General features: G+C 29.8%; 1 protein-coding gene across 1 annotated transcript; it reads right to left on the bottom strand.

Annotated features, from left to right (window-relative positions):
• Positions 1,037-5,403, bottom strand: LOC109723797 (myb-related protein P-like). Its single transcript, XM_020252281.1, has 4 exons — positions 5,293-5,403; positions 5,041-5,219; positions 4,516-4,645; positions 1,037-1,772 (listed from the first exon to the last, which is right to left on the bottom strand). Exons 2-4 carry the CDS (start codon positions 5,171-5,173, stop codon positions 1,037-1,039), a joined length of 999 nt encoding a protein of 332 aa, XP_020107870.1. The 5' UTR covers positions 5,174-5,219; positions 5,293-5,403.

Consider the following 19,409-nt stretch of genomic DNA (forward strand, 5'->3'; position numbering starts at 1 on the left):
TTACTTTAGTCCCTAAAACATATATGAATTGTCAACCCTAAAAAAGACCTCTATTTATTTTGGAGGGTCGTGGGACCCACATAATTTTTTAAGGATTAATTTAAATAATAGAATAATAATATTAGAATATTTGGTAGTTGAATTTTTTTACAGTGTAAAAAATATCTATTTTAATTTCGAATGCTTTTTGATTAGTCTTATTTTTTTTGCTTCTGATAATTATCTATTGATTTTTTCACTAATCTAAAATTTAGAAATCAAATACTTTATTAGTTGAATCTGTGATTGTAAAAATTAACGAGGGCACAATAAAAACGTTGCTAACAAGAATACCAAAAATAGTACTTTCACTCCAATTAATTTTTTAATATTTTTATTTTTAAATTCTACCTTGATAATAGAAAAATATTATTCATCGTTCTTAATACTGTAATGAGCTTTTGTTATTTTTTAAACTGATTTATTCATTTTACTTATTAGATTTAAATATTTTTAGAAATAAATATACTTTAATTTCATTCTGTAATTTATTCTTTGATTTTTAATTATTCAATACTGTGGTAAATAATATTTAAAAATATTAATGCATAATAGGAAAAAAAATGATGTTGATAGTTATAATAATTTACTGTTGTATTGTTTTCCCACCGCATCGTGCGGGGTCCTTTAACTAGTGTCTATTATTTTTTAAGGGCAGCGCTACATCTGCAACCATTTTTTAGTTATAATTTTACAGTATGTCCATCCAAAAACTATCATATTTTACACGGAGATGTACTTCGTTTATTTTTCAGAATAAACCCAGCTAGAAATATGAAACAGCTAGATTTCGAACTTGGATATTCTGGTATCGACCATCAAATTCTTAGCTAATTGCGCTAGACACATATGTGCAAAAAAGATCATTTGAACCCTAGCTAGGAAGGGAAGTAGAGTTTAAACCCTGAGATGTAGAGACTCTCCATTAATTTCTCTTTCGATGTCACTGATGAAAAGAAATGTTCAACCCAAAAGTGAATAAGAAACCCAAATTAAATCATAGAGCATCTGAAAGGAGCCAACTAAGTAACAAGTCCTCATTGTACCCATCCTGATCACTACTCTCCCACACACACGGCCACATCTCATCTTCTCCCTCCATCTCCTCCCACAACTTAGCCTCTAAACCCTTCAAATCCCAATCCATTCTCTCCTCCTCCTCCTCCTCACTCCCCAGATCACCCCCCTGATCCTCTCCATCTCCCATCACCACCACCACCTCCTCCTCCTCCCCAAGCTCACAACTCTCTCTCTCCTCATGTGATTGAGACCCACAACATCCCACGCTCTCCTCACTAGTGCTTGCGCAAAGCAACACCGCCTCCATGTCCACCAAGGTCGGGCTAAGGAGCTCGCTCATCACCATGCCATGATCACCACAGCACTGCTCGTGATGATCAACCCCCTCGAAGGTGATCGCGCTACTCGTCTGGTTCTGCCCCTCGTGCTCGCTCTGTGCTGCAGGTGCTGGGGGGCTCCTGTTGCTGCCGACGGCCGCTGACGCTGACGCTGACGCTGATGCTGCGCTGGTCGTGTTGTGCCTCTTCATCGCCGACCTCTTCGTCCGCCCGCCCCTGCGCCTCCCCAGTTTGCCGAGCTCGCCGTCGCCACTGCCGCCGCCCGCAGGGGCCGGCGGTCGAAAGCTGTGGATGCTCCTGCTCAGATGCGAGTTCCAGTAGTTCTTGATCTCGTTGTCTGTCCTCCCCGGAAGATGGGTCGCTATAAGGGACCACCTGTAGTTTATTAAATATAAATATTAAAAATACTGTTCTTCAAAATTTTAAACTTTCAAAAAAATAATTAGTTCATATAATTTTAATACAGTACGAGAGTATGAGATTTTGATTTTAAATATCTGAATTCAAATTCCGTCAAGCTTATAAATTTTTTTTTTTAAAAAAATTTAATTCAAGACACGCAAGCATGCTACTTATAGTTTAGCAATTATATAAAAGAGATGTAAATAAAAGAACCTTTCTAGCTAGGTCTAATAGTAATTGGTTATAATACTATAATACTATAATACTATACTATAGTGTGTGATGGTTTTCATTCAGTTCAAGTCCACCAAAGTCAGAATGTAACATATATAACTAAAATTGATCGTCCATCCCTAACACAAATGATAAAGATATATAGTATAAACTAGTTGAGTGTAAATACAAATGGATGTAATAATTATTTTAATTTATTTCAAATCAATGTAAATTTTTACAACATATTTATAGTAAAAATTATATATTTTATAAATTCATATATTATATTTTATTAGAAAATATCTGTAATATTCTATATTATTTTTTTTAATATATACATTGAATATTTTTATATATTTTTTGAATTCTAATATCTTTAAAATTTAAGCATATTGTTTAAACTAAAAACACTAACATTTAATTTACATTTACTTTAATTTAAAATTTAATTTTGATTCACGATAATTAAATATTTTAATTGCTCATGCAAATTTGATATTCAAAATTTATAAACTTAAATTTGCTAAAATTTAATTTTGATCCACTGCAATTAAATTTTTAATTATTAATTCAAATTTGATATGAAAAATTAAATTTAATTTACGATTTAAACTCAAATTTAAATTTTAATATAAAATAGATATATAAAAATACTATTATTTAATAGTTTGATCATAACCGTTCGTTTTTATTTAAAATATTTTTTTAACAAATTAATCATAACCGTTCGTAGGATTAAATATATAGATAGATAGAAATACTATTTTCTAAAAGATTAGTCATTACGGTTCGTTCTTATTTGAGATACTTTTTAATAAATTGATCATAATCGTTCATAGAGAATATTTTTTTATTTTTTTTTAATTCTGTGTATTATTATAAAAATTTTCCATATGTTTTTATATATAGTATAAATATATATAAATAAAATTAAAATCCATATAACCAAACACGCATATACATAATAAACTCTAATATTCTATTTGATCTAGAATTATTCGTATATGAAAATTTCTGCATATAATGTTATTTATATATACATGAATTTCTAGAGGCTCTGGAAAAATCCGTAGAGATCATTAATGGAACAGTTTGATGCATGTGTAATTGATACCAAATTCGATTAATGCTCAAAATGATAATTGTAACACTACATAAAATTGACTTGAATTAATTGCAGGTTACATGTTTTTTTTTTTTTCTTTCTCTCGACTCATAACTACTATCGACCGATTTAAATACCGTCGTACGGGTCGCGTCAAACATTTATCATAACGATACTTGCCGGGCCGTACCAATACATGTCGATAAAAAAAAAACATATATATCGATACAGAATGGTACGAAATAGTTATTTTCTTGAGCAACGAAATATTATAATTACTTATTAAATATCTTTATCAATTTTTTTGAATTTTATTAAAAAATTATTTACTAATTTTTTAAAAAATAAATAGTTTTAAACTGTACCATCGATACGAGAATTGTATTACGCGGATATCTTATTGGCATGATATGACACGATAAATACAGTCATGCGGATGGGCACTTAAATTATTATATCGACCTTAATAAGGTAAGACATACCTTAGACACAAGTTATATTGGTGTGTATATATATAGGCCATCGATACGAGAATTGTATTACGCGGATATTTTATTGGCATGATATGACACGATAAATACAGTCGTGCGGATGGGCACTTAAATTATTATATCGACCTTAATAAGGTAAGACATACCTTAGACACAAGTTATATTGGTGTGTATATATGTAGGCTTCGTCTAGTTCGGATATGTATAAAAATTGTCTATTCTAGAAACACGTGAAGACGAAAGGAAAAGTGGAGGAAAAGAAAAGGGTCCGAAACCAAAAAATTAATGTACCCATCAAATATACTCCTACGTACGTACGTGCCACATGATCTATCATACAAAAAAATACAAGTAATATTTTTTAAAACTTATATATTAAGACGTACACATCACATTTAATAGATTTTGTCACTTGTAATCCATACAAAACGGCCAAGTTTCAAAGTACTATATATATATATATATATATATATATATATATATATTTTAACAGAAATTTTTAGAGCGCGCACTAATACCGCTACCTATATATATATATGAGTTGGACTGGGCTACTATTAGTAGCAAAATTCCATTGTTGCTACCAGTTTTTTATCCTTTGGATCAACTCTTTTTATTATTTCTAACCATTGGATTAAATACTATAATCCAGTGGGGACCACTCAACCCTAGGGGAACCACTCAACTCTAACTAATATCATTCTGACCCTATAATTTTTCATCCAAAAGTTAAAAACTTGGTAGCAAAAAGAGCGTTTTACTATTAGTAGTATTCCAGCCTAATTCTATATTATATATATATATACACGGTAATAACTAATGAAAACAAAAACGACAAATTTCACGAGAATAATAATAATATTTATTTTTCTTTTTTCTATTTTTTTTTTTTGGTCTTTTAAACCTGTTTCCAAAAGTGGCGTGGAGCGTGATGATGATCTCCTCCTCCTCCTTAGAAATGTTGCCTCTCTTGAGATCAGCTCGAAGGTAGTTTATCCACCTTAGCCTACAACTCTTCCCGCACCTCAAAAGTCCTGTTCAGATAGGATTTATAAAAATCAACTCACGTACATTTACCAAATATAGTAATATTTCAGTAATAAAACTCATCTGCATGCGTACTTAATTAGTCTCTATTTTGGCTCCGTTTTAACTAGCTTAATTAATTTCCACCTTATTATAGACTTAATTAATCTGATCAGATGCATGTCCATCACTTACTTTATTCACATCGACGTGCGTCTATCATTACTATTCTTTAATTTTCTTTTTTTTAAGAAAAGTAATGGACACTTTAGATTGAACCTTCACTTTTATCTTATTATTGTAAGTGTGTCGAGGAAACTTGGTAGAGAGAGAGAGAGAGAGAGAGAGAGAGAGAGAGAGAGAGAGAGTAAAATGTATGACTGTAGGGCTTCTACATACATACCTGCATTCTTAGGCAATGATCTCCAAGATCCTTCGCCATTAGCAGAGATATACTTGACAAGTATCTCATCCTCTTCCTTACTCCACCTCCCCTTCTTCAACCCCACCTTCTCACAACATGGTGCTCTTCCCATTTCGATCTCCCTAGAGAGAGAGAGAGAGAGAGAGAGAGAGAGAGAGAGAGAGAGAGAGAGAGAGAGAGAGAGAGAANAGAGAGAGAGAGAGAGAGAGAGAGAGAGAGAGAGAGAGAGAGGCAGCTAAAGTGTGGCTTTGTAACTTCGTGGGTTGAGTCCACTATGGTCTAAAAGAGTTGGTGTGTGAACATATATAAAACAGTCGCAGGGTGCAGTACACGTTCATGTGTTTCAGGGAGAGAGAGAGAGAGAGAGAGAGAGAGAGAGCACTAGAAAAAATCTCAATCTAAGACATTTTTTAGACAAACATTCCAACAATATAGCAAATACGGATGCTTCAAAAAGCATTATCATATTAATTTTTTATTGAATCAAATCAATTTATTAAATGATAAGTTTTATTATTATTTTTATTTTTTCAACGCTTTAAAGCATCAAGATTTTAAAAATCCTGAAAAATCCTTACGATTTAAAACGTCAGAATATATTTTACCAGTACTTAATATAAACGTTGTTATATACGTGGCGGCTATTTATTTGCCGACACTTTAACTGACGCTAAACTATAATTATTAGGACGTCGCTTTTAAACATCGTTAAATATAAAAAAAAAATCTTAAATATTAATTTTTTTTGTAGTGGAGAGAGGGTGCAGTAGTAAAATAAGATAAAGAGACCCCTCAGAATTTTACTTAAAAGAAAAATTAAAAATTTCATCAAACTTATTAATAATTTTATCAAAATAAATATTTTTAGCCACTTTTTAGTACATAAAACTAGGCTAATTAATAGTTATATAAATAATTAATAAAGTCATTAGATTGATAAAACTTTTAACTTGATTGAATATAAAAACTAAACTAAAAAATTAAAATAAAAATTAAGGAGGAGAATGCTTTTCAATGCCCCGTAGATGAAGAGGGGGCGGGAGGGGGGTCTTCATTAATTAATATTCACCTAAATAATGATACAAATGAGAGATCAACGTGCGGTGTGAGATGTGACACGTGTCGCGTATCGGCCAACGTAGTTGTCGTGGCATTACGTGTTACGAGTGTGCTCCCCACGGTTCCTATTCTACCACGTTGCTATTTTCACTCTCTCTCTCTCTCTCTAAACATTGCACAAAGTAAATAGAGTGTTTTTTTTTTTTTTTCTTTTGTTTTGGTGTATCTCGAAGGTTAAATAAGTAACACCACGAGATCATAAACATCGGCATTTATTTCGACACCGAAGTTTACAAAATTATTCAAACTTTCATTCGTAATTATAAGAAGATCGACTTTCAAAATTTACTGCAGGGTGAGAAGTAAAAGTCTTTTTTCGCTTTCAAACAGCTCCTCATCTCATGTACAAGAAGGGTCTCCCTGTCGGAGTTATTTTATGTAAAAATAAAATCAAAGCATCCGAACAAGAATCTATGCACTGCACGTAAGTTTTAAGAATATTCTAAAACATCATTTCAATGCATATAATGGTGTCCTTTATTAATTTTTATCATACAATAATATTTAAAATACATTCTATATAAATGATAAAACTGTAATAAAGAAGTTTTTTTATTATTTTATTTTACTCATATAAGAAACGTAACCATTTTTTTCTCCTTTTGACATTGACATTGCTCTCGTTGGGAGAAAAGGAAGAAACACAGCGTAATTAATTAGGAAATGGACATGCTATTTGTCTATAAATTGTTATATTGACAAAATAAAACAATAATTCCTTTTTGATTAATTAAAATTTTGGGTAAATTATAAAAAAAAATTTCTTCCACTTTAGTAATTATGTTAATTATCTTTCTACACTTTTTTATTAATTTAAATAGATTAAATTTTGAATAAATTATTCTGTAAACTATCAATTTTGATAGCACTAGCATGTAGGAGATCTTTTCTATCTAATATTTTTACCTATGTTTTTAGTTATAAATATGATAGATGTTGAGGTGTGAAATAATATGGTATACTCATTTTAATAAAATTTTATAACCTAATTCATTAATTATTCTAAAATTTAAAGCTATTTGAAATATAGTGGCAAAATGTAGAAATATAAATAAGATACATATAGTCTAAAATGTAAGGGGACTTTCGTGATGAAGATTGAAAATTTTACACTAATTTACATCATGTGATAGATGTGATAGATTTTTATTAGTTTTTTTCTTATTATCATAATTATTACGTTATTTAGATGTCATATATATAAATTAGGGTCCGGCTATGGTGCTTTTAAAAGCACCATGGACTTGGTGCTTGTAAATTTTTTACCGTTAGATCTATGCCTTTTATCATTTTTATCCGTTAGATTATACTATTCAACCAACCACCCACTCAACCCTAGAGGGCCCACATCATCCTAACCGCACATTATTTAATCCAAAGGTCGAAAACTTATAAGTACCAATAACTTGGTACTTTTAAAAGCATAGGAGCTCAATTCATATTAATTATCCATTCAAAATTATTTTTATCCCGATATGTTAATATATATTACAGTAAAGTATTACTATAATAAAATATATTTTAGATGGTGCCTTTTAGATGATGATCTATTTTGGCATTTTCAATATTTGGCATGTGCAAACACCATAATTAAGCGTCGCCAGTAATTATATTTTTTTCAAATACTGATAAAAATTTTTCGACACCATATTGAAACGTTGGTATATTTATCCGACATGTTTACCTAACGACTTTTACTCAATTTTACAAGCGTCGAGATTATTCTTGTCAACGCTTTAAAACATCGTTAGTTATTATTTAAATTATTCTTAAGTACAAAATATGTTCGGGTGTGTGTAAACTACATAAATATTAACCTACTATGTGGAGTCTATATGTCCACGTACGGATGATCGTGTAATGAAACCCTTTTAGGATCTATTAGGATCTATTTTTTTTGTTGGAAATTAAATTAATTTTCAAGTTAAAATAATTTTAATTAAATTAAAATTATTTTTTTTTATTATTGTTTACTTTATAGGTAATGTTATTGAAACTCTAGCTATTCTTTTTTTAAATTTATTTTATCAAAAATTTTTGCACTTATAGTAGTAAGATAAAAAAAATTATAATAATTAAAATTTTATTATTTTTTAATCAATTTTTTCTTCCATAATTGATTATAATAATAAATATTATAATAAATATTTAAATATTTATTATAATATTTAAATATAAATAATATGTATTAATATAGTACAATTAATAATTTTATAATAAAAATGATGTATTATAATATATAACATATTATATTTATATAATTTAGTTTTAATTCAATTTATAATTTTAGTTAAGTTTGAAATTAAGTATTGGAATAACACTATTCCACGAAAATTGTGGAATAGCAAATCCCTTGCTATTCTGGAATAATCGGGAATAGCAACGTTTGACCGGGATAAAATATTCCGGTAAAACATCACCCCGTTTGGCGGAATAACGAGGATAATTTTTGTTATCCCCGCTTATCCCCCGAACCAAACGGGGCCTAAATAAATAAACCTACGAATAAATTTAATTTACAATGAATTGAATAACAAAAATATGTATTTAATTACGGGCGTAGCAACCGTAAATGCATGTTATATCTTGCTTGGTTATTCCTGGGCTCACTGTTTATTTATATTTCAGAATAGGATAAATTATATTTTTGATTCTCAAACTTTAAGACACGTAATATTTTGGTTCCCAAGATTAATTCAATATGATTTAATAAAATATTCTATAAATTTTTTTGTTAAAGCAACAAAGGGACGTAAAGTTGAAAATTATAATATAGTAAAAATATTATCTTTCTGAGAGCATAAGCTTCACATACTATTATAATAGAAAATCACGAGTTCGGATCAAACAAATTTTCAAGAAATGCTAATAGTGTAAGTTTTCAGGAAGATTGAATATATATTTTTTATCCAAAAAGTTAAGCACAACACGCGATATATTTAAAGAAGTAAAATATATTTTAGCCAAAAAAAACAAAGATAATACTAAGGATTGATAATATATTATATATACTAGTGCAAAAAAAGAAACTCTTAAATGAGAATGTATACGGTAATTTACGCTCACTTTTTAGATGTATAGATATCATGACCTCTCTTCTAAAATTTTCTGAGAAAACAAGCTCACTCTAAACAAAGCATGTTAGAGATAAAAATAATGAGATTTAAATTGTAATATAAAATTTGTTATTTTATTTCGTCACTAATTATTTTTTTAATTTAATTCGAATCAGTATATATTTCTTATAGAAGTCGATTAGTAAGGTGTATATATATAGATCGAGAGATAGAGAGAGTCTCGCTATAGTCCTTTTAGACGCATTAAGGCGTTATGCTATAGCCATTTTAGCCGTGTGGATGAACCCTAACAACTCTTAGATCATGCACAATAATGTTCCCTATAAGTAACCATCATTATTAACTTTTGATCCAATAGTCAAAGAATAGGTCCAAACATTAAAAAATTATAAGTATCCAAATTTTACTGCTTTTAGAAGTATTCTAAGTTCTATATTGAGTTGGGCTAAGATGCTTTTAAAAGGACCAATGTAGAGATGAAAAAAGATAACAGCCGAAGAAAATGAAAGAGCAACAGTTTGGTCCAATGTAGAGATGTGAGCCCGATTCGATTCAAATAAAAAAAAAAGAAGAAAAATTCGACTTGATTCAAGCAAAAAAAAAGAAAAATATGTAGAGAACTTAAGTCGGTTCGGAAAAATCCACACTCAACAATAATTGATTTGGTTGGAGTTAAAAAAAAAGAAAAATTCAGTTCGATTCAAGTAAAAAAAAAAATGTGGAGGACTAGAGCCGGTTCAAAATAGATGATATTCTTTTTTTTTATCATTTCAACACAATTAATTTGTCTTTTCCCTCTCTAGCTCTTTTCTGATTTCATATTTACACGAGATCTCTATACACCGTATATAACAAACGTATACAAACGTATAATTTATTGGAGGCGCACCGTCGTAACAGAGCCAAGTAAGTATATATGAACTAATTAAGAATCCTTGCTTTTAGTATATGAACTAATAAGGATCTTTGTATATATATATATATATACCTGGACATGATCAAATCTAGCTGGATTCATGCTTTAATTTTCTCTTGTCCCTGGGACAGTAATAGGGCATGGGCATGAATAAGACATTTTTGGACTTTAATTCTCATGGTTGGAGCTCAGGGATTTTAATATTTAATTTGGACAAGAGAAAGAAAAAGGCACCCAATTAACCATCAATGTCTCTTTTGCTTTGTACACTTCTTGCTGAGCTGTCACCATTCACAAATCTTTTCCTTTTTCTTTCCCTTTTTATAATACTTCTAAGTGGAGAGAGAGACACCTAAAAATTATAATTAAAAAAAAAAAAGGAATCTGAAAGATACTAAGTTGACTTTTCCACGAAGAACATTTCCACATAAGGGAGTCAATTATAGATATTATTATTATTATTAGGAAAAACTTCAAATATCCCGTGTGGTTTCGCACTTTCTTATTTTAATATCATATGATTTAAAATATATCAAGTTAGTACCATGTGGTTTCACACTTTCTCACTTTAGTACCCTTTGGTTTAATGTGACCGCTATATGTTTTCATTATGATTTTTACCTATATCTAATTCGAATATGAATCTAAACCAGTTTTATATTATATAATATATAAAAATTTTAATTTCTATTGTAAAATTTTCGATCTGTGTATGACATGTTTTAAAATTCGGTAGAAAGAAATTATAGTTTTCCAATTCGGATTTTCGAGTTCAATTTCAAAATTCAAATTTTTTGTCGGATTTGGTTTTCATTTGGATTTTTAAAATCCTATAGATTCGGATTTCGATTTTGATAGGTGCGAATTTAGGTTCGGATTTTTAAACTTTCGTCTTAAATTCGTTGCATTGGCATCCCTACCTCAGGCTTCATTGGGGCTTGTTATAAAAGTAGGGCAAATTGCTTGTTTGGTACTCAAACTTTGATACCGGTGACATTTTGATCCTCAAATTTTAATTTTATTATAAGTTTTAGCTCAAATTTTTAAATTGTTGTAATCAAATCTCACAACCCAATTGGATTGACTAAGTATTGTTGCATCGTTGATATGCAAGTGATGTAGTATTTTAATTTTGGTGCATCATCAATCACAACACTACTGTATTACTTCTATATTAAAAATATATTGATAGTTAATAAATTAAATTAAGTTATTAGACTTGATTATAATAATTCTGAAAGCCGAGCTAAAAATTACAATAAACTAAAGTTTAAGTACCAAAATTTCACCTGTCTCATTATTTAAGGACAAAACGTGAAATTTACCCTAAAGAATATTATTTAAACATGTATCAAAAATTTGGTTGTTACTGTACTTCTAATACTTTTTGTTTCAAGAAGTTAAGGCCTTATTTAAGATCTCTATCTTTCTTGATGTCTCTTTTCTAAATGTAGACGTCGTTTTTTTGAGAGAGAAACGTAATAAATTACTTGTTTCGATTATTTTATTTAAAAATAAAATAATTATAAAATATGAAGTAATTAGATTTCGAACTCAAGATCTTAAGTATCAGCAATTAAACTTTTTACCATTTGCGCTAAAAACAGTCGATCTAAATATTGCGCTAGCTAGGAATGGTACGTCTAAATATTCATTTTTGTTTCCAAAGATTGCTCGACTGCATGTATATATGTCTATGCATATACCCGTAAAATTTGTTTGGCAATAAAAATGTTAATATATAAAGGCTTTGGCGCAAACAATAGAGAGGTTCATCTATGCATCTGCAAATTCACTCCCATAGAATTTATGTACTAAAAAATACAAAATTACAAAAATTCACAGTTAAATTTTATTAAAAAAAACTTCAAATTCAAAAAACTTTTCACAATGTTTCAACTAATTATATTGCTTGCACTTTAATTTTCATCTTACACTTTGTCGCATTATCAAGTAGTCTCTATTTATTATGTTCTTCGAGAGTGTGTCAAAGTCTAGTATCAAAACTATAGCAAAAAAAATGTAGGAGGATACTTGACATTTTGTTTATAAGTGTATGTCAAAAAAAATAAATAAATAAATAAAGGGTAAGTTGTGTGCGTGGAAGGGGGAGGAAGGGTAGGTTGTGGATAATGTTCGATCGATAGATCGTCACAACGTCTACACAAGTGTAACATATAGTCGAGTGAAAGCAAACACTCATTACACATGTGAAACATACAGCCGAGAGAAAGCAACCACTCGCGATACTCAGGCCTGAAACGCTCTAGGCGTGTGTTACATCAACATCAGTAGAAGCGCGCTCTCATGAAAGCAACTCAAGATTGTTTTCTCAAGTCGCAACTTCACATAGCCCTTTAAAGCGCATGTTCCAAAACCCTCGTCCGAAGCATAAGCTGAATTCACCTTACTAGCGTGTGTTCAAAGTGTACGGCTTTACGTCCCAGTCTATATAATTCAGTACTTAGTAAAAACACAGGCAATTCAAACATCATTAAAAGTGAGCAGCACGTGACAATAATATTTGTTACTGAAAAAGACATAAAGTACGAAAAAGTTTCAACACCTTCTATAATATAACTGGTTATACTTTACTATCCTATGGTTGAGGTGATAGCACTTTTGCATCCATTTAAACTATATTTGTAACTACATATTATTGGGACTACCCGTAACAACCAAACAAGAGAGACCTAAAGTGTCACATTTGAAGCCACAAGATACTGCATAGAATTGAGGTACACCACGTAGGTAGCATTTTGATTCTTTTTTTTTTTGATTTTATTATAAAACTTTTAGCTATTTTATATCAAAATGGAGAATTTCTTTTAGGAACCAAGCCAAATATATAGGCACCAGCTTATTTACTCCACAAATTAAACAAGATTGTTGAGACGGGGCTAAGCAAAGTTTCAGCGAAGTGCGTTGAGCACCGATCATCGTGGATTAAGATTTTTATCTTGTTTTAATCTCAAGATATCGATCTGAATTTTGAAGCGCTGCATGCATATCGCAACTGATTGATACAGAGGAGCTCTACTAGTCTTTGAATTCAGAATAGTACTATCACAAAATAGTAAATTCTATGCATTTTTGAAAAATAAAAAATAGACAACAAACTCTATTTCTCTATTAAGAATAACACTCTAATTTTTCTCATATCAACGGATCTATACATACTTGCTATGCCCGACTTATATTTAACTAAAATTTAGCCAATTTCAATTTGTGTTATTGACAAGGGTTAATTGCCCTGCAAACGTAATAAATTACAAATATATTCTTATAAAGTTTAATTTTCATATATTGTCATTACAAAAGTTCTAATATTTTAAAATATGTCCCTCTAACTTGTTATTGTTATATAACTATTTATTTTTTAACAGCAAATAAGTAAAATATCAATTTTGCTATCATAAATATGTTCATCCAAAAGTCCCAACTGCTATAATCGTACAAAAATGCCTCTCTGAAAAATTTTCAATGGTCATCCACTATTGTTGCAACCTCTTCTCTCACCCCTTTTCTCATACTTTTTTTAAGCAAATAGGAAAAAATTATAGAGAAAATTGTGGAAAACATGCAACACGCATTCGACATGCATATGGATGAAGCAACACGCGTTGTAGATAAATGGGAATGAAAAAATTCTAAATATAGGTTTGAAACTAGCATGCAAGAGAGAGAGGAAAAGGAAGATAAGGAAGAAGAAGAGTTTTCATTATTAGAATTTTAATTGAGAGAAGAAAGTATAATATAAGAGGGGTACTTTACTGACTAATTAGAATTAAGTATTTTATCAATGATTAACTAAATTTTTCTAACGAAACCTAACGGCAGAAACAATTTTAAAAATATTAGAACTTAAAATATATATATATATATATATAAAAGTTTAATTTTATAAGTATATATTTGTAATTTATTGTGTTTGCGTGGAGCTGTTAATATGTCACCCTGAGTAAACTATTGGAGAGTGCTGACGTGGCGGGACGAGAGGCGTGCTTCGATGGTGACTGTGATGAAACCACGACAAGCCAAAATGACCAAATCTGTGCTCAAGTTTTGTCCATTGGTGATTGGCCACAAACAACTCACGTGATAATGATGTGAATCCAAATATTAGTTCTCCATCTTTGTCGTATCTTCATCGCATGAACTGTCTGATATAACGCTTAATTAATTTCTTAATTAGAGAAGAAGAGTTTGGTTACAATATAAAATATTATTCATGCACGTATGTATCTCCTAGTATCTTCGTAACAAACGATAACACATTTTGAAATTACAACTACTTGAGCATCTAGAGAAATAAATCCATTGTTTACTTTAAAAGCATTGTTTCCTATTCGCGCCACTTCCTAGTAGGTTGCTTATTTTAGAACTACTTTAATTTTCGGGCTCAGCCAGCGTCCAAAATATTATAGACTCATATGAATGACTAGATCTTAGAAGTTAAGAGAGCTAAATGTTCTAGAATTATAGTAGTCTTAAAAAGTGGGACGTCACACATATTATTAATTCAGTATATATAATATAAGCTATTTGAACTTTATTATAAGAACTATATTAAATATATATTATTGTCTGCATATAAGTCCATTGATCTTGAATGCTTCTAAAAGCGTAAAAGAGTATCTAATATTAACTTTTTTAATCCTATGCGCATAATAGTGCCACCACCAAATTAATGGTAAATTTTAGGCATCTAAAAGAGTTTAAAAGTAAGGAACAAACAATACTTTATGTATTTCTAAGAGAATTCTATGTCCACTGGTCGAAATATTATGAAAATCTAGTTTTTAGAAAGTTCAAATTGTTTCTATTGTATTTAGTAATACTGATTATTGATTCTGATGCTCTATCGCCGGAAACAAAGTGAAAGTAAACTATTTTGTTTACTTTTAAAAATATTCCAATTTTATTCACATTATAGTGATTTATGTGATATTAATTTTGCTGATCACAAAACTCGAACGCACAATACACTCTCCTCCGTTTATACGTTATAAAAGATAATAAACATGCGCAACAACTGTTTGTATTCCAAAAATTAAATTAATAGATAACACGATATTTGTAATATTTTATATTGTTCAATATATTTATTTTATGTATAATTTTACAGAGGGTCAGAGTTTAAACACATGGCCGAATTTGGTCCCTACATGGATTGAATAATAATAATAATAAAAAGAAAACAAACATTTAAACCCCGGCATATATATATTATTAATGATGTGAAAGGTGGTGCCATGTTTCCTTTTCCAAAAAACGAACATCATCATTTTATTAGTAAATGTGCAAACACTTATTAAGTTAATTGACCTTTATTAAGTATATGCCAAAATTAAGTATATTGCAAACACTTATTAAGTATATATGCCAAAATTAAGTCGCGGCACATTAATTAGCTAGAAAGAGATTAAATTAAGAAAAGCCAGATCAACAAAAGTAGTTGAGGTTAATTAATTAGGGAACTGTATTATTGTTTATCAGGAGAGGTGGCACAAGTAGAGTAATTGTATAATTAATTAGTATTAACTAATTATATAAAAGCATCGAATCTCATGTACGTATTTGTAGAAAGAGTAATGCTATCGTTCAATACTTCGATAGTAGAGAATTTTATCTGACAAATCAAAATGATTTTTCACAAAAATATTGCAATTTATGAACAAAATAATATATAGTTATTAATTGTAAAATTTCGTCAATGAGCAACGAATATTTCTCATAAATATTACAGAATTTAATTATAATTAAATATATTAATTATTCCCTTTTCCCACCCAATATATTTGTATATATATATAAATATATAATATATATTATATATATATATATATATTATATATATATATTATATAAGCACCTAACTCTCCACATGGAACTAACTCATCCTGGGAAGCTACGTCACTTTCGTTGAACAACTAAATTAATCACATTTGGTCCTTTTGTTTTTTGTTTATTTTTTTTTTTTTTTTTTTTTTTTTTTGTTTTTTTTGGAGAAAGCCCCTTTTGCTGAACCATTCATATCTTATGCAATTTTATTGCTAGAAATATAAAAATAAAAAAGGGGAAAAATATTAAAGGGGAGAGAAAACAAAAAAAATGGTTTGCTCTTGTACATGATGTCTAGTTTGTACAGAAGAGAAGAAATTAAAAATAAAAATTCTTTCTATTTTTAAAAATTTCTATTTTGCCTCCTTTATAAAAGTTTAAAATTTATATCACAGCACTTAATCTTGCATTGTTGTTATTTTGTCACCATTCCGTACACATATTATATGGTATAATTGAAATTTTTAAAAAATACTCATTTTATCCCTAAAGTACATGACAGAAAAAGTAAAATTAATTAGTAAATAATAAAAGATTTATTTTTTTATATAGTTAATTAATCAACCTGAAAAAAAAGAAAATATTTTTGCAACTTTTCGTAATAGGTATCTCAGTTAATAATTTATTTGTGCCATGCAATTTATGCATAGAATAGTGATAAAATAGTAACAGTGCTAGGTTAAATGCTATAAATTTAAATTTTAAGAAGGCAAAATAAGATTTTTTAAATTGAAAAAGTAAAGTGCAAAAGTAGGTATTTACAAAAAAAAATTTTGTTTGTATCTTAGCTTAAGGAAAAAAAACTTTTGATAGTTTATCTTTTCTTGTTCTTTCCTCTTTGTGAGGAAAATAAAGTTATGACGATTTTAGGGCTTTGTTTTTCTCTTCTAATCTCTCCAATATTTGTTTATCTCCATAACTTTCATTCCCGCTGCATGGATAAAGCTGTATATATTTATATTTATAACAATATATAAAAATAATAATTTTAACGCACATATTATATATCCTACCATTGGTAATAACCACTACTTCAAAAGGTCGAACTATTAGAATAAACTAATCAATTTATTTAAAAGTGTATGTATAAACACAGTGCTCACGAGTCTCGACCGTGATTTGATTGAATTAGTTCAGCGTCCGCCGCGTACACAAAATGCTGGCCTCCTAGCTTACGATCGACGTGTCGTACATAGCGCTTGCTACTTTTACGAAAAGTACATGCGGAGCAGCTAAAGGCACGTTTGCAAGAAGCTCTCTTTTGCTGGGCAAGTGATCCGTGCTGTGGTGTGGTTCCACAGCTTGATAGATCATCTGCTTTACATGGATCTCCGTCGTTATCTCTCGTTGTCGTATTAATTGTTGCCCCACTGTACAAATGTCTGAGCATATAGATTCAGTTATTGAAAGTTGTTTTTGATGATCCCAAATTAAGAAAATTTAACCAAAGTTGTTTGAAAAAGTCGATCCACAATTTATTACTATATATGTACTTTGAGAATTCTAATTTTGTGCACTATATATTGAGTTATAAAGGAAAAGAGATCAATAATGCAAAGAGGCTGCTTTCCTACCATATTAAATACTATGAAATAATCGTTGTTTGGGCTGCGTTTGATTCAAAAACTAAATTATGAAGGTAACTTTTGTTCTTCTCGACAACAGGTAACAGTTTTATTTTGTTTGTTTGTTTCTGAAAAGATATTCCTGATAGTTTTTTTGAATATTTATGTCGGAATAAGATATTGGATCGATAAAAATTAAATAGGATAACAATTTTGCCCTTGAATGTAATAATAATATATATAATTTTAAGCATAAAAGTGAAAATACAATTTCAATTTTATAATTTAACAAATAATTATATGTTATTTAAAATATAGAAGAGCAGATTAATTTACAAATTTAGTATATTTGCAAATCAACTTAGAAAAATTAATGCAGGAGCATGCAATTTGAGCATTCATTTGATTTGTTTTAAAATTTGATTCAAATAAAATATAAAAAAATAAAGTTGGATAAAGGGGCAAAAATTTGTTGTTCTGACTTATTCTCCATGTGGGAAGGAAAGGCGATATATCTCTAACCAAAATATATAATAGAATAATAAGCTGTCAAAAAACAATATTTTTATATCTTTATACTCAATACGAATAATATAATCAAATAAATTAAAAAATTAGATGAGTAGATAAGATACAAAAAGTGTTGAATAATTGTACTAAATGGTCCGAAGTTTAGGTTAGTTTCGTGCGTTTGTACCTTTTTCTCTTCTTATCAACATCTCGTGAATAGTAATCTTAAACAAAAAGTTTAGTTTTCATTTATCGCATCTCTGCGTCGACCTACCAAAGCAGAGCATTCTAGGTTCAAGAAGAGCTACCTGAAATAAACACTCATTTCTGCTTCTCGCTGAAGCTAGAAGCTCGATCCTACAAAATAATTACCTTATTTCTAACTTCTCTTTAGTAGGAAAAAAAAAAAAAAAAAAGAACAATTAAATTTGCACCGCTCAAACTCTACGTGGCTTTTGTGGACAAGTCTGTTGGCTTAAAGGGGCTAGCATCGTACTTTGTTGCAGGAGGTCTGATTAGATTGAGCCACATTCAAAATAACATAAGACTGGATTGGGTCGAATTATGTTCGAAATTGTGTGAGATTGATCGAACCGAGTCATAATTGAGACTTGTAAGCACCGTGTATGTGCACTTTAAGTGAATTAGTTGTGTATTTCTAACAGCTCGAGCTTTTAAAATTAATAGTTATTGCCAATGATTGGACAAGTAGTTTTAGAGACAGAGCACACGAATTCGATTCTCACATGTTATGAATTTATGCAGGTGCTGGAGGGGAGGGGGGGGGGNTGTTGGCTTAAAAGAACCAGCATTCTACTCTATGGCAAGAGACCAGATTAGGCCGAGTCATATTCGAAGTGGCGTGAGACTGGTTGGGCCGAGTCTTGTTCGAAATGGGGTGGGGCTGCTTTAAAAGTTTATTATTTTATATTTTATATAGATGATGGTAAAATTACCTTAAATATAAAAAAAGCAAAATATTTTTTGTTTAAAAAATAATTAAGAAGGTAAGCACACTATTTGTTTAAAATTACTCTCTCTAACTGCTGTAGTTGAAACAGCGGCCAATTTGGACGTAATTCCTACTGTTGCAATTATACCTCCTCTTACAATTCCAACTGTAGCAGTTAAAGTTAAACATATCGAACCAAACATTGAATTTATATTTATATATAGTTACAACTACAGTATAGTTATAATTACATGCAATCAAACGATCCCTAAATAAATTAACTATGTATTTTTAACAATTTAAATTTTAAAATTAATAATTAGCGTCAACGATGTGACAAAGTACACGTAATGGAGCGCTCTCAA

This window comes from Ananas comosus, linkage group 18, assembly GCF_001540865.1.
Source record: "Ananas comosus cultivar F153 linkage group 18, ASM154086v1, whole genome shotgun sequence".
NCBI lineage: Eukaryota > Viridiplantae > Streptophyta > Magnoliopsida > Poales > Bromeliaceae > Ananas > Ananas comosus.

What these genes read in the sequence shown, in the direction of transcription:
- LOC109723797 (XM_020252281.1), bottom strand. Translation starts at nt 5,173, where the DNA reads ATGGGAAGAGCACCATGTTGTGAGAAGGTGGGGTTGAAGAAGGGGAGG. An exon ending in ATCATTGCCTAAGAATGCAG is followed by an intron (nt 4,646 to 5,040) that starts GTATGTATGTAG and finishes CTATCTGAACAG; the next exon opens with GACTTTTGAGGTGCGGGAAG. An exon ending in CACGCCACTTTTGGAAACAG is followed by an intron (nt 1,773 to 4,515) that starts GTTTAAAAGACC and finishes AATAAACTACAG; the next exon opens with GTGGTCCCTTATAGCGACCC.